The 22,830-nt window shown below is 41.2% G+C and overlaps 1 protein-coding gene across 1 annotated transcript; it reads right to left on the reverse strand.

Moving 5' to 3' along the window:
* Positions 1-1,821: 1,821 nt before the first annotated feature.
* On the reverse strand, positions 1,822-21,889 carry crlf3 (cytokine receptor-like factor 3). The gene is made up of 9 exons (XM_039825799.1): positions 21,796-21,889; positions 14,271-14,398; positions 8,758-8,965; positions 6,826-6,913; positions 6,479-6,656; positions 6,162-6,390; positions 4,658-4,796; positions 4,411-4,523; positions 1,822-2,963 (listed from the first exon to the last, which is right to left on the reverse strand). Exons 2-9 carry the CDS (start codon positions 14,385-14,387, stop codon positions 2,698-2,700), a joined length of 1,338 nt encoding a protein of 445 aa, XP_039681733.1. The 5' UTR covers positions 14,388-14,398; positions 21,796-21,889; the 3' UTR covers positions 1,822-2,697.
* Positions 21,890-22,830: the final 941 nt, after the last annotated feature.

Raw genomic sequence — 22,830 nt, forward strand, 5'->3', positions numbered from 1 at the left:
AGTTCAATCAAAACGTTTATTTCTTCAGCCGGCAGCTAAAAACTGTAAAACCCAATAATGATGTCTCTTTCCAAAGATAATAAGTGAAACATATTTTAAACTTGTTGAGCAGTTTTAACTTCACGGAGGTAGTAAAAGCTTTAATTACCTCCGCCAACGAGGTTATGGTTTTTTCGGTTCGTTTTGTCCCGTTTGTCTGCAGGATTACGGAAAAAACGGAACTGACGTGATTTTCGTTCAACTTGGGAGTGTGGCAGAGTGCGGCACCAGACAAGGAAAGAACCCAGTACATTTTGGAGCCGATCTGAATCCCAGCGCGGAAACGTGAATTATTTTCCCCGTTGACATTGCGAGATCGGCCACGGCCCTGGCGGAGGTCGCCGTCTCGCCATCTCGGATGAGAACAGAACACGCTATCTCGACATGATCGTATCATTATACCTGGGTTACGATATTCAAAAATGAATGATTGCAAGAAAACACTTTGTCATGTTGAGATAATGACATACTCAAAGCCACAATCTAAAAGGACAAATCATTTCAATGAAATAAGAAGAATAAAAGGCTGAGCTGCTCTGGGTGGGTGTTGAGAGTTTCCATGTCATTACATTTAAAACGTTTTGGGGCCAACAAGCAGCACAAAGTTTGTTCCAGCGAGCCAATGGTTTTAACTTTTAAACGTCTTTGTGCTATTTTAGGCCCCTCTGTTGCCCAAACTGCCTCAAAACATGTCTCTGGCTCCAGGCTTCCACTGGCCTATATATGTGTGTGTGTGCTGTTCTATGTACTGTGGTTCTCCAAACTTCGGAGAACTCCAGACAGACAAGACTCGGGCTGGTTTGTGGTTTTGATGAACTGTCCCTTTAAACTTCTGATAAACAACTTTAGAAGGCAAAGAAAAATACTAGACGAGGTGTGACTTTCACAGTGATTTTTAAGATACACAAATTAAGTTAAAAAAAAATAATAATAAAAAAGACTAGCAGGTTTAGCAAATTGTAACGTGTCTGTCTTTGCTTTCCTGATGCTCCCAGAAAGAAACTAAAGCTAAAAATGTATCTTCTATTCTCTTATGGCCTCCTAGGAAGAGTGTGTGTGCGCGCGTGTGTGTGTGTGTGTGTGTGTTGGTGTGTGTGTGTGTGTGTGTGTGTGTGTGTGTGTGTGTGTGTGTGTGTGTGTGTGTGTGTGTGTGTGTGTGTGTGTGTTGTCCTGACAGGCTGTGATTTTCATCTACAAACTCTTACTAAAATAAGATGTATAGATCAACAGCCTACTGAAACTCTTCCCCACAGCGAGGGAAGACGCCACATAAAAAAAAAAAAAAATAGCAAAGCTGTAAACAATGGCCAACCTTGTAAGAAGGCCAGATAATCAGACCAAGAGCCAAGAAGCTGTCACGAACACAAATATCATTTCTCCGACGTGGCTCCCTGAAGACTGAAGAAGAAGAAGATGATCTGCTGGTTCACATGTACAGCGGATGGAAACACTGGCAGGGTTTGGCAAAGAGTCTGGAATCATCAGGGTCCATCCCATTTCCTCAGTCGGCACGTGACTTACAGACCATTATGTGTAGCTGCCATGGACGCTATTTATTTTGGGGTGGGGGCTGAAGCGTTACTAAAATGTTACTAAGCCCCTCCCCCTCGTAATAATAGGAAAAATAATAATTAGATTTAGATTTTTTTACAGTGCACTCTGTATCACTCACTACAATGAATCAATCTTCCATCCCCATTCATCTGTGTGTCGGTGTGTAGTGTGTGTGTGTGTGTTTTATTTCTACGTTACGAACGGTTAACGGCAATTATGTGCCAGACAGAGTAGCGACCAACGCACGAGTGAACCAAAGAAAGAAAAGGTTTTCGCCGATTCATCATTAGAGACGCAACTGCAGCAAAGCATCTCACTATCGCTAACGTTATCCACATTCATATTGAGACACAAACGAATGATATATCCAGCTACAAAAAAAAGTCAAAGTCAAAAGTTAGAACCGAACTACAAAAAGTCTAACCGTCTCCTCTCGTCGCATTGGTGTAAACTGGCAGGTTTTAGAATTGCAAGTAGCTGCGAGGGTTACAACCCGGTCTCACGCCAGGTTGTGAAATAGTCACGTCATTTTGATTTATTGTTTCCTGTACAGGTCACAATTTACGCCACAAATTTTGAACGTGTACAGGTCACGATTTTTGAACCTGCTCTGGGGTACAAAAAAAAAAAAAACTGGGAAATGAGGCGCCACACGCCGGCCACAACAACAGGATGGACCGCCACACGTGGGACGCGATCCCCGGGCGCATCTCCGGGCGCATCCCCGGGCGCAGGGGCACACAACAACTGGGAAATGAAACGCCACAACAGCGGGACGGTTGTGGTTAGGAAAAGAAGAACGGGGAAAGGAACTGCAACACTGTCCACGACTCAATAGATTCAATGACGTGACCATATCACCAACTGCCATGAGACCGGGCTGAGGGTTACGCATACCCTGGGGGCTAAGCCCTTCCTGTGACGTCCCTGGTAGCTGCAAATTTGGAAGTTAACGGCTGTTGAAGAAATTCTGGGATGAATTGACTGATTGTTTCCAGACTCTGCACCCTATTAGGTAGGACAACGGAAGAGAAACATTTAAACTGGAGATGACCGAGCCCGCGGCGACGTGCTCCTGGACGCCAGCGGATTAAAAAGGATCCGTTAAAACACCAGCACTTTCCAGCCGGAGTGGACGAAAGAGCAGCCGAAGAAGAGGCAGTCCACCGCCTGGTCCACCAGCCAATCAAACACCACCTCCCGGTTCCCTGAGCCGATGGTCACCCTCAGCTTGAAGTTGCCCCCCTCGCTCAGGTTGTTGTTGCTGATGGGAAACAGGTTCACCACTTCCATGTCGAAGGTGACCGCGGAGCCCACGGTGATGGCCGGCAGCTGGTTGGTCATCTCTTTACCGTTGACGAATACAGCACCTGAGAGGATAGACATCCACGCTCCGTACTGTTACATCACTTTATTTAATAGTTTGTTGTTGTTTTTTTTAACCCTCCTGTTGTCCTCAGGTCAAATTTGACCTATTTTCAGAAAGCTTCTATATCAGAAATTTGGGTTTCTTTCAACTGAATTGTCCAAAAAAAAAATAACGTGGATGGTTCCCTACAACGCTCTTCACAAGTAAAATAAATGATCAGTTCACTACTTTCATTTTTTTTCATTTCGTTTTATTCAATTTTATAGCATTTGTCGAAAACAATTGAAAAAAGATGGTTGAAAAAAGTGATTTTTTTGGAAAAAGCCTCAAAAAACGTGGCGCAAAAAAGAAAAACAAATGTAAAAAAAAAAGCGCAAAAACAAAACGGCAAAAGTGACAACCTTGGACAAAAAAGTGACAAAAAAGACATGTCTGTTAAACCGTGGATTAGGGCTGGGCGATATGGAGAAAATGAAATATCACGATATTTTTGAACAAATACCTCTATATCGATACCGCAACGATATTCTAGTGTTGTTTATTGGTGCTTTCACAACATATTTACACAATGAGATTTTTGATAAATAATCATCAGTGATGTGCATATAATGACTAAGTGGGTAAAGGCAAATAATAGAAAATGACATCACTTTACTGTAATGCAGCCTTTAAAACAAGGAGAAGACAACACTTATCATATATCACGATATTACGATATCCAAAATCTAAGACGATATCTAGTCTCATATCACGATACCGATATAATATCAATATATTGCCCAGCTCTACCGTGGATCCATTTGTTTGAGCGTCATAATAGAAGTATGAACAAGGTAAGGTTAAGATTCACTGTTGGACTCAGGGTCGCCCTCTCTGGTGCCCCCGTGTTCGAAAAAAGAAACGCTGCAAAAGTGCCCTCTTTGATGCCCCTCTGGAAGATTAAATCTGATAAATGCCCTCTATGGTGACCCAATGTGCAATAAAACGTGACACAGTCCCCTTTAGGCTGCCCTTCCAGTGGATTAAACACAATGCAGTGCCATAAAGGCTTCCCTACAAGCTAGAAAACAATTTGCACACTGGCATTTTTTCCTGCCCCTTAGACAGCCTGTCTGCCACACACATATTCTCTTTTTTGATAAATTGTAAGTCTCTATTCAATGTTGTCACTGCACAAAGTAAAACGTCACTCTGCGACAATGTTTTGATTACAGTTACCTAACCCTAATTTGTTAAGTTGCATCTGTACTTAAACTACAACTTAACAAAGTTACACGTTATGTGTGAAAATAGGTTGCGAGAATGAAGCATTTTGTGTCGACTTTACAGTCAAACTTAATATCAAACTGGATGTACGTGAGATTTGTTGACATACGGTAGCTACAGAATATGGCCATCCTTATATCCCTAAAACAAATTGAAATGACACTCTGTCCGTGTCAGCTTACCGTTGGTGGAAATGCAGACGGCCTGGTCTCTCTGAAGGGACTCTTCCCCCCTCCCGCTGTCCACGCACACACCCAGACTGTCCCTCCGATCCATCGGACCTGCTGCAGACATCCTACACACACACACACACACACACACACACACACACACAAAACTATTTGCATAAAACAATCCAACATGAATTTATTTTTCCAGTTGCAAGGCATCCATAAATCTATTAGTATCTGAGTGGGTCAGCGTGCATACTTGAAGGTGAGCGTCTGGCCACAGAAGTAGGTGGGTGCGTTGGAGTAGAGGACGGGGCAGCGCGACTGGGAGGAGTCACTGCGTAGAGCGATGTTTCTCCTGCTGCTCAGGATGTAGCCCTCAGTGCCTGGACACCACTCTGGATCATGAGAGAGCAAAAACCACACACACACACACACACACACACACACACACACACACACACACACACACACACACACACGACACACAGACACACAGACACAGCTGGTCAACAAATGTATTTTTCAGGCCCTCAGGAAGTGCGCTGGACGCTGGGCCAGGGCCCAAAAAGACTTTTCCCCATAGACCTACATGGGGAAAGACACGCCTGTAAATCAGTGGAAACTGATTTTTCTTGCATCAGAACCCCACCGAAATGACTCGTTTCACTATCAGAATTTGATCCATTAGGCCCGATAACATTTGGAAGGTCGTGCCTTGTATGGCAGCCTCGACCACAGTGTATGAATGTGTGTGAATGTTGAATGGTTGAATGGTTCCTGTACTATGTAAAAACGCTTTGAGTAGTCGTTAAGACTAGAAAAGCGCTATATAAATACAGTCCACTGACATTTACATAGACATACCCCCACCAAAGTACAATCAAAAAAAAACTTGATCACAAAAAAAGTAGTTATATTCAAGGTACAGTGGCTGGGATGAGTCGATTCAGGGTGTAACTGGGATAAAAGAAAATATGACAGTGATTATGATCTGTTGACGTGTATCAACTTGCTATGATGTACAAATACGCCTCTTTCCCATCATTGTATTACAGTAAAGAAAGGAAGACATCTCAAAACCTGGAATAAAACGATCTGCATGGTTGCATTTCTCGAGCGGTAAATGTTTTTGCAAGTTATGTGTCGACTTCAGCTAGTCTCGCTTTGCCAGACCTTCTTTCAGAGCACTGCGGAGGAGGGTCTGGCTAGTCAACACAGCATTCTGGGATGGGAGAAAAACGTGCTCTGGTTTATTGGCATTTCTTTAAACCAATCACATTTGTCTTGGGTGACGCTAAGCTCCGCACGGAGCCACTGTGCCGCTGCAAAATAGCCTCGGGAAGGAACTTATTTTGGTGGAACGTGTACGTTCAAAAGTAGTTTTAGTCGTGCAACAGAAGACTCAGATTGGACAGACAGTCTAGCTAGCTGTCTGGATTCACCCTGCACAGATCTGAGGAGCAGAGAAAGCGGAAGGAAACGGACATCGGCTAACAAGACATGCATCCGGGCAGAATTTCGGGCGGCACCGGAGCAATCCCGGAAGTGGACCATCGTGGATATAGACTAACCATCAGCTAACAAACTGGGCTTTCATCATTCGTTACTTCAATCCTGCTACAGGTGTAGACCCCTCAGCACCTCTATGGACAACATCAACATGTACCTGCTGTCACAGATCACGATAATATTTCCATCTTCTAAACACGTTAGCATGCAGCTGTCCCTGGGTCAGATACGGTAACGGAGTCTTCACCTACCGTGCGGCGCGAGTGTGGTGTAACCCGTCTGTGGGATGCTCCAGGGGCTCCACTCGGTGCGACCCTCCCCGCGGGCGCAGACCCTGAACAGATAATCAGTGTGAGGGTCGAGGTGGAGAACCAGGAACTCGCAGTCCCGACCGATGTAGGCGTCCTCGTACTGGCTCCCCCCGCTGCCAGAGCGCCGGTACTGCAGCCGATAATCCGCTGCTGCAAAGTCCTCATCCACCTGATGCGCACAGATACTAATTATTGCATTTACATCACTAGGCATGGGAGTATTGTTCTCTGTGTCTATTCCACACCCTCTTGCTGACCTTACACCAGCGGACCAGGGTGCCACCCGGTCTCTCCTGCAGCTCTTCTATCTGTACGGGCGGGTGGGAGGAGACGGAGCCAAGGCGGGTCACCCGTTCCCTCAGCAGACCCAGCAGGGAGTCGTCCAGCTGGGCGGAAACACACGGCACGTCCACCAACGCTGGTACCTCTGGGAGGCTGGAAAACACACAGAACACCGTCAATATAACACCAGAAAGTACCAGAATCACTGTCCAGGATAGTTACAGGCGCCTTTTCATTTTTTATCTTGGAATATTATTGCCCATAGCAGGCGATTTGTTTTTGCTCTATAGATGGAAACACCTGCAGCCTGTCTCTGTCCTACCTGTCCAGTTGGATGTGCATGGCCTTCTTGGTGAAACTGCCCAGTTTGTCCTCCTTCTCCCCGAGACCACAACGCAGAGCTGCTTCCCCTGGAGAGACGGAGACTATATTTAAATATTTGACACATGTACGACTTTCTTATCTGACTGGAATTGAGGGTAACATTTTATCAGAAGTAAGGATGCAAACAACGATTTTTTTTCCACTGTCGATTATAAACTGTTTAGCCACAAAAAAAGTCAGAAAACTGGGGAAAATTGCCAAGGTGACAACCATTAATGTCTTGTTTTGCTCGACCAGAACAGTCTAAAACCCCAAAGGTTAGATTTTATTATGACATAACCAGTGTTTTCCCTAGGTCTGTGGAAGACTTAGGTGCACGTGTTTGGCGGGGGGGTTTAGGGGTCCTCCCTCAAGACATTTTTTTCAATAAAAAATATATATAATTTTGGACCCTTATTATTACCACATCTGTGTCTAGAATGTTGGAAAAGCTAAAGCGGATAATAATTAAATAATTCCCAAAAGAACTTATGGACAAAACTTGCTAAAGAAATCCACTGGGGACCTAGCCTGGAAATCCAGACCCAAATCCGAAAGATTAAGGGTCTGGCAATGTGTAATGAAAATGGCCCAAATCGAGGGGCAGCACCAAGCATGCATTTGAAAATCTCACTGCACGCGATTGGATAACACTACGACCAATCACAACAATACACGAGGTGACGTATCCACAGCCCCATACGCTTAGCTACCAGCGGAGCTAACTGGTAGCAGGGTTTCCTTTAGGAGTTTTTTTTAGCAGGTCTGTCCGAACAACAACCCCCGCCAAATGTTTTACGTATGAAACGGAACTGACACTTCGCTGCAACACAAACAAATAAATGTATTCACACACAATGAGGCATATTTTCAGTTGTGATTGAAGTGTATTTGTTGAGGAACTATAGGGCACTTAACATCTACAACAGGTCTACACTTAGAACGGACCCACCGCGGTGACGTTTTTGTTGGAGCTGTTCGTTTAATGGTCGACTCGGAAGAAAGCAAACGTTTTGACGATAAACTACATCAACACAACAGTATGTGGAGTTAAACTGGACGGGCCCAATAACCTGGGAATAGTTCTACTTGTTGTTAAATTGCAATGTAAGCGGCAGACAACAGGGGGTGCATTATGTCGGCAGGATCATTTAAAAGACAACCGCGACTACATTTTTTGTACAGCCCTATTTCTGATACCGTGGTGGCAGAAATTTTGCCATGGTGTGCAGCCACTATAAAATCAACATAGAGGAAAAACTGGGTAGTTGAAACTCTTGGCGTATCCGGTCGGCAAAACAGAAAAAAACGTCCTTCTTGCGGAGGACGATTCGAGCGCCGTCTTCTGCTCCTCTTTTAGATAAAAAGCCATGTCTAACTCGTTCATTGTAGTGGCCAAAGCCGTTACAAACAACTGGTGTTCATCCGTAGCCATCTTGCAATGTTTACTAATGACTGACGTTGCAGCGCTGTCGTCATCTGTTTAGCTCGCCTCTGGCCCGCCTATATCAGATATACCGATGTGATTGGTGCAGCTCGGGCACCAATCTACAAGGGCATAGTTAATGAGCATCATTACTGAACGCCAGAGTGACTCGCTGAGCAAATTCAAATTGTGCTCTCACGGGAAATCTGGGTTTCCAGGGTACTGGGGACCAACTACAACCACTAGATCTGGGAAAAGTAATTTAGTTAGTTTTGATGTTCACAATGATTTTACATTCATTCGGCTTAGGTGGTGCCCAAAACATCTTGGGTGCTGCGCCTAAGCCTTATAAATGGTAGGGAAAACCCTGATAACAACAGCAAAACCAGTACCAAGCAACCACTCCTTTGCACATGGTGTCTGTCCAACAGCAGAGAGAGTAAATGTTGTAACTCAGGGACCCACCTTCTCTGAGCAGCTCGTCGGCCTGGCCCACCCCGTGCTCAATGAGGCTCTGGCAGTCATCTAGAGGTTTGACGCTGTCCGCCTCGATGGTGTCCACCTCGGCCAGCAAGGTGGCCAATCGCTCCGTCAGCAACTGACTCGTTGCCGCCTGCAGCTCCGTGAAGTGGCGCCGGAGGGCCTCGCGGGCCTGACCTGAGCTGCCCCGGACCTAAGGAACAAAGAAAACATAGATGAAAGTAACCGCACTTGTTGTCCCTCTGAAAAGAGTGCTGGCTGTTATAAAACATCACCATTCTGATTCATGTTTATGTCATTTCAAAACCTCACAGCCATGATTTGGGCTGGTCCAACCACAGACTAGGTACGTACAGATAGTCATTGCTTCACTACTAAAATACTTCTCATTTTGTATTGTATTTATTAAAAAAGGTGTTGACGGGTGATAGCAGCTGCCCGAGTGATTCTCAGTGTGTGGAAGGAGCCATCTCAGCCAGAGATTAATAGGTGGAAAGAAAATATGCTGAAAATTGTGTCATATGAAAGATTCCTAGCCAGAATCAATGATGATACAGAAGGATTTGACAAATCTTGGGGACGGGTTTTTGACTGAGGTTGATTGATTCTTTTTTCTTTTTTTTGTACTTGTCTTTTGCTGAGTCTATTAGTATTTTTGTGATGTTTTGATGTATAGGCACTTTATAATTTGATGTTGACGTTTTTGGTATGTCTGTTGGTAGTGGTTAATGATAATTGGCCCAAAATGCAAAGGTGAATTTATCATGCTTAAAAGCTGTCTTTTTTTGGGGTTGTATTGTTGTTTTGTTAAAAATGTTCAAAATCAATAAAGATTTCAATAACAAAAAAAAGGTGTTGACATGTTTTTGTTTTTTAGAGTTTCAAGTTCTTTGTCATATGCAACATGAGAACAGAGAAGCAGTTGTTGGCTATGAAGATCTTAGATCTCAGGATCCCTCAAACCATTTTATACATATTTAATGAGCATTGTTGGACAACTTCAGGACAGATTACAATTAAATTTGGTACAGACGTGCAGAAATCACTATGTTTATTTCATTACTATTGAAAAATCCCACAAAAAGACCGAAACCAACATGTGTTAGTCTGCCTCCGCTCCAAGCCTATTGGTTCCTACTGAAGATGTAAATCTTTTAAAAACAACTCACAAATATATATACTCATGTAGTCTCAGTAATTTCCCCCCAAAAAAAACAGGAGGAAATAGTGCATTTGTCGGGGACTATTTTCAGCAGCGGATTAATCCACATTTGGTGCTCTAGTGAGTATTTGTGGCAGCAGGACGGTGTGTGTGGGATTGAATCAAAATAAACTACAGTGTGTGTGTGTGTGTGTCTGTGTGTGTGTGTGTTCATGGTAATGAAGGAATATGTCACCCAGGGCAACAATGTGGCTCATTAATGTGTTTTTGGAGCTCTATGGCACAGAGGAAGAAGGCCCTACTACTAATATCATACCATACACAGTGTAGCACAGACTACCCTTACTGACGAGCAGCTTGTCAGGAAGCTTGCAGGATTGTCATTAGTAGAGGTTGTGTTTCAGTTCCTCCTCTTTGCAGAACACACTTTTATACACCAACGCATACAGTGCCGCTCATGAGTATAGGAACCCATGCTACAGTTGACTAAAAAGAGGAATAAAAAAATCCATCTTTTGGAAATTGATCTTAATGCCTTAATTAAAAAAATGAGGAAAAATCCAACCTTTAAGGACACCAATTTTCTTTGTGAATGACTAATTTATCGTAAATAAATAAATGTTCTTCCTTAACATACAGGGGGCATAAGTCAGTACACCCCTATGTTAAATTCCCATAGAGGCAGGCTGATTTTTATTTTTAAAGGCCAATTATTTAATGGATCCAGGAAACTATGCATCCTGATAAAGTTCCCTTGGCCTTTGGAATTAAAATAGCCTCACATCATCACATACCTTTCACCATACCTAGAGGTTGGCATGGTTAGCCTAATAGCTGGTTTGATTTGCATTGAGAGATGATTTTATGGAAAGTACCCCATGCCAATCTCTAGGTATGGTGAAGGGTACGTGATGATGTGGGGCTATTTTAATTCCAAAGGCCAAGGGAACTTTATCAGGTTGCATAGTATCCTGGATCCATGAAATAACTGGCCTTTAAAAATAAAACTCTGCCTGCCTCTATTATGATGTAATAGTAGGTGTTTTATGAGCCTGTGTACCGCGCATTCTCAAAGAGGAAAGAAGAAAAAAGTGGAAGTGCAAGGTAGATCATATGGTTTCGGGCTCCAGTCCTTTTAAGTTCTGAAAGTAGGTAATGATGGGTTGCCGTCTCAAGTAAAAGTTTTTCATTGACCCTCTCAGTGTAAATAAAAAATTTTTCTAACTTAAGAAAAAGCATAACATCCTCCAGCCAACAGGGTAGCGATGGAGGTGTGGTGGATTTCCACCCTAGAAGGATTCTACGGCGGGCAAGCAGGGAGGTAAATGCAATAACATTGGACTGGGCTCTAGTAACTGTTTCTGAGAGGATACCAAATATCGCAATCAAGGGGTTGTACTTATGCCCCCTGTATTTTAAGGAAGAACATTTATTTATTTACGATAAATTATTCATTCACAAAGAAAATTGGTGTTCTCAAAGGTTGGATTTTTCCTATTTTTTCAATTAAGGCATTAAGATCAACTTTAGTTTTTTTATTCCTCTTTTTAGACAACTTTAGCAGGGGCTCCTATACTCATGAGCTGCACTGTAAGTGCTCTGACTCACACACACATACACCCTCAATGTGTGGCTTCAATTGTTTTGGGCAGGTGATGTAAAACTGTGACTAAACAGTGGTAATTATAATTAACAGAAACATTTACACACACATAAACCTCTGAGCATAAGTCTTTATCATACAACTATATTTTGTGAACCAGTTTTATGTCCCAACGTTTCCCTTCTTGGCTAAAGTTTGTCATTGTCATGCTCGGCAGCCTGGCAAATTCCCTCTTTGAATACGAGATAAGAGATGCATAATTACAGGCTGCTTCCACCATTCTGTCCCTATCAACACATGCATGTACACACGCACATGCACACAATGAGTCTACAGAGAGAGTGATGGAAAGATAGCAGGAAACGGAAGGCTGATTGACAACTGCTGCACTGATAAAGCACGGACAGTCATCACTTCCTGACTATTATCAGCGCAACACAAGACGACCAACGATCAATATTTTGTTAAAATAATAAGTCAAACTAAAAATATAACCAGACATCATCAAACATGGGAGGAGACGATCTGACATCAGGCGAATGTTTGGATGACTCCTCTTAACAAGGAAAAGATGCTGCAGTGATAGTATTGTCTGAGTTTTCAAACACACACAGTCTGGTATCGCCAGTCTTATTCTCATTGTGTGTTTGTGTGTAATGTTTCCTGGATTCCTTTAATCTGGTGGTGAGCCATCCCTGCTGTGGGAAAGAAGGGGGTTATGGGAAAGAAAGCCCAAAGATAATGTATGATGGAGCAGCTGGGATTGGGTGGAGGGAGTCTCTGACACACAAACACAGAAGTCACTTAAAGCTGGGGTAGGCAGTTTTCTGGAAAAGGCCAAACAAACGCCAGAATGTGAAAATCCCGGCCCTCCTCCTGCAGCTCTCCCGTCTCTGTCCTCAGCCCCTCTCTTCATACAGTAACCTGTAGTTAGTTCGAGTACTAGTCATTCATTTCAAATATCCACATCGAGATTGTGATCCCGATGTCATTATATAGCGACAATTCTATGAGAATGACCGTCCTGTTTCCTTTGTGAAGTCAGGGATTTCCAGGATGCTTCTGGCACCTCCGCAGCCAAATGAATGTAAAATCAATGTGAGTGTCAGATCTAAATTACTTTTCTTAGATCTAATGATTGGAGTTGGTCCCCAGTGGACTTTTCTTTAGCAAGTTTTCTCTTTAAGCTTTTTCACTGTTATTTATTTATTTATTTATTTATTATCTGCTCTAGGTTTTCCAACGTTTTAGACACAGATATGGTAAATTGCATATGTTTTTATAAAAAAAAAAACATAACTTTTCTAAAAGGGAGGACCCCTAACCCCCCCGCCAAATACAGTATGTGCACCTAAGCCTTCCACAAATGTAGGGAAAACACTGCAAACTGTAATTCGAGGCTCTAGCTAGCTACATAGACATGAACTTGAACTAGCCGCCACTGTGACCCTTTGGCTAAAGTTAGCAGAAGGCTAAACTATTAGCAACATTTTCTCTCCATCGCTGAAACGCTTTGCAGACATTGACACGTTTTATTGCGTTTATTTTAAAATAAAACGTATTGTAAATTACTACAAAGAAATTGAAAATGATACCCCGCCGCAGTGAAGAGAACGTATTAACGCTTTCAAAACAAAACCCAACAAATAATTTTACTTTACATACAGTATAAACAAGTGTTGATAAATTAAAACGAGTCAGAGCTGTATGTTTTTGGACAAGAATCTGGCCTCGTCCCTCTCCACTGAGACGTGCATAGCGACAGGAAATAGCAGCATTGTTTACAACTAGCAGCCGGAGGGGTAAATCTAGACAGCAGGAGGAAGGAAGAGATAGCAGAGAGGGAGAGAGAGAGAGAGAGGGAGGGAGAGAGAGAGAGAGAGAGAGAGAGAGAGACTCCCCTGGGACTCTGTTGGGTCACTTCATATTACCCTGGACTGATTGTGTGTGTGTGTGTGTGTGTGTGTGTGTGCGTTCGTGCAACCCTTCAAATCCATTATCAGTGGTGGAATGTAACTAGGTACTAGGACTGCAACTAACGATTATTTTCATAGTCGAAAATGTTTTTTTTCTCGATTAATCGATTAGTTGTTTGGTCTCTAAAATGTCAGAAAATGGTGAAAAATGTGGATCAGTGTTTCCCAAAAGCCCAAGATGACGTCCTCAAATGTCTTGTTTTGTCAACAACTCAAAGATATTCAGTTTACTGTCACAGAGGAGAGAAGAAACTAGAAAAAATTCACATTTAAGAAGCTGGAATCAAAGAATTTTTACTTTTGTCTTAAAAAATGACTCAAACCGACTAATCGGTTATTAAAATAGTTGGCAGTTAATTTCAGAGTTGACAACTAATCGATTAATTGATTAATCTTTGCAGCTCTACTAAGTACTACATTTATCTGACAGCTTCAGTTACATTTCAGATTTTTCCTCCGCTTCCTGTCCAGTAAAAACCTGGAATCTGCAGATGTGTTGATTTTGAATGTATTGTGATAAACTGAAGGATGCCCATGTGCCTTTTATGTGTTGATCTAAATAAAGTATTTTCAAAGCCTCCTTGATATCACTGGAAAATGCACCATCACAAAAGAATTGAACCTGACTCTAAAAAGGAGTTATAAGCCAAAAGTGCTTCATAAAACCAAAACAAATGGTGGCGCTATCCGGCCTGTTTAGTCCAAGTCGGTAAGTCTGATCTGTGTTACGTGCAGAGGTGAGGCAGAGGTGAGGCACCTGTTTGCGGGCCTGGTTGAGGCCCTGCAGGCGCTGCTGGAGTTCACTGCGGTAGTTCTGGGCCGCCTCAATGCTTTCTTTCGCCTCCTGCAGCATCACGTCCACCTCCACAGACATCCTCCCGCCTCCTGACACACACACACACACACACACACACACACACACACACACACACACACACACACACACACACACACACACACACACACACACACACACACACACACACACACACACACACACACACACACACACACAAAAGAGAAAATTTACAAAACATACAAGATGCGGTATAACCTGAAACCAGACACACACAAAAAAAAGTGAGTGTAAAATGTTGTCAGCTAACGCCCTGAGGAATCGTTATTTATCTTAGGTTTACTGGTAAAGTTACTGTTGATTATTTTGATTTTTAAACACAAACATATTGTGCTTCATCAGGCAAGAATTGCAATTTCTCCTCTTTTTTTTATAATAGATGGAAAAGTCTGCACACTGATAATGTTCCCATGAACATATTTTATCACCACCAAGTGACATTACGAGCATCAAGCTGTCCTTCAGATGCTTGAAACGTCACTTGGTGGTAACTAAATACATGTTCATGGGAGCATTATCTAGTGTGCGGACTCTATTTTTCTGTATTGAGCATGTTCTTCTGTCCAGCAGCTAGTATTCATTAATCTGGATGTGCATGCTTTTGTAAACCCTTTTTTTCCCCCTCTTGGTTTATAATCACACTTTGGTTTCTACTAATCACACATATTTCTGTTTTTTCTTTTTAATACAATTGCAAACAACATCCAGTTTTTGCCTTGTCATTGTGAGGTATTAAGTGTATAGCGGGGAAAAAATGCATTTAAAACTATTTTAGCATAAAGCTGCAACATAGCAAAATGTGAATAAGTGAAGGGGTCTGAATACTTTCTGAATGCACCGTATATGGAGTCAAATAACCTACAGGTACAACGCTGCATGCAGAGCATTTTGACTGGTAGAGGACGTGTGGCAACAAGAAAACCACTTCCTGCCGCTACCAGCCAGCAACCAGCCAGTTAACAGCACTACTCTATGAGTGACTTCAGTACGCTGCTGCGTGGAATCGGACTGATACTGACCTTTATGGCCTACAATTTGAATAACGACAGCTCAGTCTGATATGACATGAACCTTCCTTGCAAAAATAAAACACAAAATAGGAGTACTTAGTAAGCAATCCTGACCCCCAGACCACACTGAGTGAGGCCCAGCAGGTAACATAAAGTCAGTTCATTTAGCTCCTTCCTGTGACCTTAGCATCCATTATTAAACATGGCTAAAATAATGCCGCTGCGCTGCTACATTTGGTTATTTTGGCTGCATGTTAAATGTTAAGGCCATTCGGTGTATATGTGAAAACTGATAGCACAAAACACAAAGCAACGTCAACATGTAGAGCTCTAACGTCACCGCAGTCACAAACACACACAACTGCTTCTGAAAGTTGGCAACTCAACATCTACGGCAACACGTCCAGGGCATTGGTCCAGGGTGGGAAATTAGCACCCGCCAATGGCGGGGATTTTTTTCAAAGTGGCGGGTGACTTTGCCTTGTTTACCAGCCACAGTGGCAGGTGGATTGTAAAACATTCCTTGTAACGGATTGGACAGCTTTTGTCAAAGAATGCTGTTGTTAAGTAACAATGCTTATAGGAGTCGCGTTACGTTACTGCTAATGAATCCCAAAAATGTCCAGATTTTGCTGCTTCATAATAAAAACATTCAAATACCAACATAACGGAGGGCCTTTATTGTGAAGAACTTATAGGAAATGAAACCGTTCACAGCCGGGGCTTTGACCACGCATAGTCGAGTAGCTAGTTTTCAGCGCTAGTCCGTGACACATGTAGCTAGCTAGCTGAGCTGAGGTACAGACGAAAGGAAAATTATCTGTTAAAAAATGTGGCGACATATCCCCAGTGTTAAGAGGCCCGCCGCGGAGTCAGCAGTAGCTATGGCTGTACAAACAGTTGAGAGCCAAGTAAAGAAAAAGAGAAGGTACTTCTCGAACAAGTGGCGCATTGACATAGCTACGTACAGCGAAAGACCGTGCAAAACCTTTCAGACCGTCCTGCCAACCTGTAGACATTTTAACGTCAATGTAACGATGTTTAAGGAGCTGCTGCCGTTTTAATCCTGTCGGCTCTCTGCTGCTCAGTTCTACCCCGCGACTGACGACACACACACACACACACACACACACACACACACACACACAAAACCGGAGATGAGACGTACACGATGACCTAAATTGAGGACAGCTACACTTGTTATTGTAAGATCAATGATAAGTTTAAGTCCTTTATCAAACCGTATGAATGTGTGTCTCAGGCCAGGATAGGAAATTAACTAACAATGTAAAGATCAACAAGCTACTGACACATAATAAATAAATTTATATTAATAAAATATGTATTAATAATAAGTAATTTAATAAAGCAATTAAAAGTATAATAGTGCACTTTCTTTTATAAATTTGAATTCCGGAAAAAGTGGCTGGTAAAAAATTTAAGTGGCTGGTAAAATTGGGCATCCACCAGCCACTTTGGCTAGTGGGCAAAAAAGTTAATTTCCCACCCTGAACACGTCTCACAGAAACACTTTTCCGACAGTGTGTGCAACAAAATACCTTAAAGTATTAGAGTATTTCCCCCTGGTATTCACTGATAAAACTCTCAAATGTCTTCTGAATAATAATTGTAAAGCATCAGTGTGGGTTCAAGACAATTAAATGGCCTACTTAAAGACAATGAAATAAAAGCGCTGCAGCATCCTTTCACTTCCAAAATAAGATGTTCAAAGCAAACTTCCATTAATTCATAGCATAAAATATGAAAAATATATTGCCAATACACATATTTGGAGTTTATAGCACCATCAGACTAGGGCTTCAGAATTAAATCGCAATTTTATCAAAATCGCAGGGGGCGCGCAATATTTGTTAAAGGCAAAATATGTGTCAAACCATTCTGAATGAAGTATTGTGGGTCTGCAGAGACGTCCCGGGCCAACAAATTCTATCCTACAGACTAAAGGAAAACATCTTTGTTTGGTACAGATTCTTGCAAAAAAAAAATCACACTACATGACTATAGTACATTTTTATTTGTGTTTCAATGAAAATGAGAATGATGATCCAAAAAATGGATCATTCCCTCCAATATCGTGAATCATATCGCAATCGCAACATCAGTCAAAGTAATCGCAATTTGACATTTTCCTCATATCGTGCAGCCCTACATCAGACTCAGAAACTCTTGACTTGAACATTGATATTAAAAAACGGAGGGCAAAAACATCATGGAAATCTCTGTTCACTCTGCAGACAGAATGAAAGTGAAGATGAGATGAATTTCCTTTTACACTACCCTAAATGTCTTCCTGTCAAAGCAGTCTATTTTTGGTGAAAGAATCAAGGGGACTTAAAACCAATTCATCTATTGACTGCATTTTTAATGAATTGATTATTGGTAACTTAATCCCACAGCCTAAGGAGAAATCAAATTGCATTTTCTGTCAGATTAACAGGCCAAAACCCCCCAAAGGTATTTACTATGATATAAAACTGAGAAAAATCAAATGGTCACATTTGAGAAGCGGGAGCAAGCAAATGTTTTTTGCATTTCTGCAAATTAATTTTCTGCTCATCGACTAATCAATTAATCAACTAATCGTTTCAGCTCTGCCGCCGGTGTCAGTGCTGACGCTGATGTATGAGAGCAGTGCATCCTTAACTGTTTCCACAGAAGAATAGAAGCATTTTGATTTTTAAAAGTTGATTTCAGTGGGCAACACTGTGCTTTTGTCATGCTTTTTATTTTATTTGTTTAATATCCTACAATTTTTTTGTTTTCCATATATACACAATATGTGAGAGGCAATTTTTGGGTGAAGACCTTCCCTTTAATACACCTCTCCTGACTGTGGACTAATATGGAGTAACCTGCATCCAGTTACACCAGTGAAACTCATTCATGCCCACGCCCTATTAGAAAACAACGCTTACTCCAATCTTCAGATGTTAAAGTATTCAAATGATGAAGGTTTACAAATGTAACTTTCTTTCTTCTTTCTTTCTTCGTCCTCCTCAGAGCTGAAAGTAATGACACAACCTGGCCCCTGGCTGTGGTCGGCCTCGCTTCCTTTACAGCGTCTAAAGAGGAAGTCCCTGACAGGCTTCATGCTTCTGCCACATACAGTATACACAGTATCCTCCTGTGGCATCTCCACATTAAATCCATAATGAGCTCATCTAAGCGCTGCATACCACAGGACCATGAAAACATGAATCATCTGTAGGACGAATACGGTTACTCACTGTAAACATGAGAACTATGCACCAGAAAATCCTGCATGTACATGAACAGGTTTCATTCTTGTCACACCTGTGATTCAATACCCACTCTGCTGCTAAAGAGCAGCTTCTTCCCTCAACTCCACCTCATCCTCCACTTCTCTTCTCTTCTTTTTCTTATGTAGCATAAAGGGACTTCAAATGCATTTCGTTGTGCAACCCTGTGACAATAAATGAACCTTGAACCTTAATATTGTAATAGGAATATTTTGTCATTTTAGGGAATTGTTTGCAATTTTGTTTGGGTTTAATCAAGAATCTGATGTAGGGCTGTGTTGATTTTAATGTAATGTATACTTCATACTTTATTAATCCCGCAAGGGGAAATTACAATGTTTTCACTCTGTTGTTATCTCACACACACACACACACACACACACACACACACACACACACACACACACACACACACACACACACACACACACACACACACACACACACACACACACACACACACACACACACACACACACACACACACTCAGTAGGGCTTTAAGGTGGTTTTGGTCTTAGTCAACTTAGATTTCTTTAGTCGATTAGTCATGTTTTATGCTTTTTTCATGCTGAATGACTTATTTCCAAGAAACGTACGAGCACATCTCTGGTAACACAAGAATTAAAGAGGCGCTTTGCATGACTCTTTGCGGAGAAACTCAGATTTACAGATCTGTCGATTAGTCGATACAACTGAATGAGCGTTAGTCGACTAAGAATTTCTTCAATCGAGCACAGCCCTAATGCTCAGTACCTATACATGCACTAATGGAGAGATGTCACAGTGAGGGAGCTGCCCATGGAAAGGTGCACCGAGCAATTGGGGGTTCAATATTCCTATCCTCATTAGTGTCTCGTGGTTGTATGTTATTATCTTGTCCAAAAAATACAGCAAATATTGTAAAAAAACTAAATTAGCATAAATTGCTCATGGAGCGGACACAAAGGCAGCCGGACAGATCCGCGCTATTCTAATTATTATCTTGATTCATTATTAGATTAGCCCTAATCGTTTTTATTACTTAAAAGCCCAAGTTGCTGTATTCAAATTGTTTGTTTTGTCCGACAAACAGTCCAAAACTGTACAAGTGTACCTAATGAAGTGGCAGATGAGTGTATACTTATCATGGAATTTGTTGATTAATGAAAGTCCATGAATGGGTCTAAATTAGGCTAGATGTCACAAAACATTTTGATCAGATCCCACAAAACCAGTAAACTGATCTACTGTTCTCTAGTATATGCATATACCCACATGAAAGCAGATGTAGGGCTACAGAACTATGCAGGCATGCACGCACGCACGCACTCACTCACTCACTCACTCACTCACTCAGACATAAACAACATGCACAAAGATATCTGTCTCCCCCTCTCTCCTTCTTTCTGCTAACAAATTGTCCAGAACAGCAGCCATTACCAGACACCCTAAACATAGACTTTGTTTTTCTTCTTTATGCTCTAAAAAAAAAAAAAAAAAAAGGATGCTGACCCTCTCTCCATCTCTTTAATCCTGCAGTTTATAATTCCTCTTTCTCTCCAGAAAAAAAAGTGAATGATGGACACTTTGCCAAGCAAATGTCAAACTGGTTTGTCCTATAACACCAAAAATCTATTGTCTATATATAAGGTGTGGCTGGATCTAAACCTAACCCAAACAAACCTGTATTATTTCTGGTTGCATGCTTTTTTATGTAAATGTGCAGCCAGAGAGTATCAGCAGTGTGCTTTTCAGAGTATTTAGGTCAACCTGCATGAAATGATGTCCTACTGTCCCACTTTCACAGGTCTGTCAGACCAGTTTACAGTGTTTGAAATATGCAGTGAAACAACCAAGCTCTGCCCAGAGAGAAAAAAAAAAAGAAAAAATATCTTAAAAAAAGCTTCTTCTGAGGCGAGAAAAGCCAACACAAAAGGTTTCAAACCTTGACTGATCAAACTGACTTGAATAAAGGGTTTTGTTGTGTTGCGTTTGAGTGTGCCTGTTTATTCGGCTTCATCATTCTGTGTTTTTATAGTCTTCTTAACATCCTCAGTTTTTAATATCCTCAGGTTGTTTTTAAAGTATTTAAGGCGACAAAAATAGTATTACCACGCTACAAACTTGACAAACCTAAAAGAAAACTTGAAAAACACAAATTTGACTTTATTTTGATGTTAAGCACTTGAATGCTTCACACCGTTATTGACCCAATCTGTCAATAAATGCCAAGGAGTTTAAAGAAGCTTCTTGGAATTCCTTTAAGCATGCTGCACATGCTATGACTAAAAGGAAAGCTATGAGAGGCACTCAAGTGCTAACCCACACATTATTATTATTATTAGAGCAGACGAGACAACTGACAAGAAGAGACAGACATGTCTCAACTCGCTCACAACTTCCGTATTTAGTAGTTATTTCATCAAGTTTAACCTCCGCCCACCAGCATTGAGGCTGCTCTAGTCTTCTTTAGAAGTTCAACAACGTAAAATGCATAATTACATATTTCACGATGCATTTGTTGTGGGAATGTCACAAGGAGGCAGGTCGATGTAATTAGCCCTGGTAATCTTAATTTAGCTGGCTTGGGGAGACAACTAATACCAAACTCCGTTGAGAAATCTCACATTTGTAAATTAGCACCGCTGTCAGCAAACCCAGATACATCACAATAATATATATAAGAGTTTCCCTAAATGAATCATGTATTTGAGACAATTCGGCGTAGAAGCTGTTCACTAAGCAACATCTTTATCCATGAAATGTCAACTTCAGTAGACGGTCGTTACTGTGTTTTTTGGTGGAAGAAGATGATGACAATAACAGACGAACTAGCTTAAAAGTTGTCAGTATTAGCTGTAAATAAGAATGAAAGAGTGCTACTGATGATATAGGTGATTCCGATAAGCTACGACTTATGAAATGCACCATTTGCCAGTTAGCGAGACGACATTTTGATGGAGTTTGTAGTTACCTTCTCTCAGTAACGTTTAAAGACAAGAAGGAAAATTGGGGCTAGCTTGTGGCCAAAAGACAATGATCAACTCTCGGATCATGCTTGGGAAAGCAAACACAACAAGCTACGAAAGAAAATAACGACTAATCGCTGAAACTGAAAAGCGCACATTCTTATATGGAGAAGTGTTCAAACAAACCTGTTTTACTGCTTTGTGGTAGCCATTTAGTCCCAAAATTTCTGAATCAGCTCCTTGACGCCGCTACACCACCGCTAGATATGCCGAAGTTTTACTCAAGTCCAAAAATGACACTTCCGAGAATTTCGGGAGAACAGCCAATCACAGAAAAGGTAATTTTGATCGACAAGAAAATTAGCCAATCGGATTGAGATGTGTTTTGTTATCCCCTCCCTCATCAACCATCAAAGTGAACTGATGTAATAAATTGATGTGACAAATCTGGACCGTGCTGTAGCAAATGTACACATTTAAAGTTATGTTGTTGTTGTTGTTGTTGTTGTTTTTGTGTATATTTATTTACTTTATTGTATTTATTTCATATTTTATTATATGTTTATTATTAGTAATATGTCATCATCACTATTTTACGTATAACCTTTGTATTTAAATTGATGTATCATTATGTTTATAATTAAATAAAGTACATTTGGGTGTATGTGTATATCCATTTTTTTAAGTATATTTTCTCCTGCACTAATGAAATGTACATGTTGCAATTGCACTGTAAGCATCTTTAAATAAAACTACAATCTTTTCAAAAAATTGACAGTACTGCAGTATTTTACATGCAGCGCCACATACCTTTATGTGACTTCATTAGGTTGATGTCAAATACAGAACATTGCCTATTTAAAATTTGTTTTTTCAGTACCTTTTATTTGCACGGATATTTAGATCCCCAGCTCCCCTAAAAGAGACATGAAAGACACAAAAATAAGAACCTATTAATACCTGACTATTAATCAATCAACCTATTTACTAATCCTGCAACAATTGATATAAGAAGTCAAATCAGTGATGTAGCCTATATATCACATTTTGTGCACCTTTGATCAATATTGAAATAGCTTAGAACAACACATCCACATCATAGCAAAATAAAAAGTAAAGTACAATGAATCAGAGGATTGACAAGGCTAGTAGTGAGTGAGTGATCTCACAGTAGGTGTAAATAGGTTTCTTTCCTTTCTCAAGGTATTAGGTAGTATAATA

The sequence above is a fragment of the Perca fluviatilis genome, chromosome 15 (assembly GCF_010015445.1).
Source record: "Perca fluviatilis chromosome 15, GENO_Pfluv_1.0, whole genome shotgun sequence".
Lineage (NCBI taxonomy): Eukaryota > Metazoa > Chordata > Actinopteri > Perciformes > Percidae > Perca > Perca fluviatilis.

What these genes read in the sequence shown, in the direction of transcription:
- crlf3 (XM_039825799.1), bottom strand. Translation starts at nt 14,387, where the DNA reads ATGTCTGTGGAGGTGGACGTGATGCTGCAGGAGGCGAAAGAAAGCATT. An exon ending in TCAACCAGGCCCGCAAACAG is followed by an intron (nt 8,966 to 14,270) that starts GTGCCTCACCTC and finishes TTTGTTCCTTAG; the next exon opens with GTCCGGGGCAGCTCAGGTCA. An exon ending in CGACGAGCTGCTCAGAGAAG is followed by an intron (nt 6,914 to 8,757) that starts GTGGGTCCCTGA and finishes CCGTCTCTCCAG; the next exon opens with GGGAAGCAGCTCTGCGTTGT.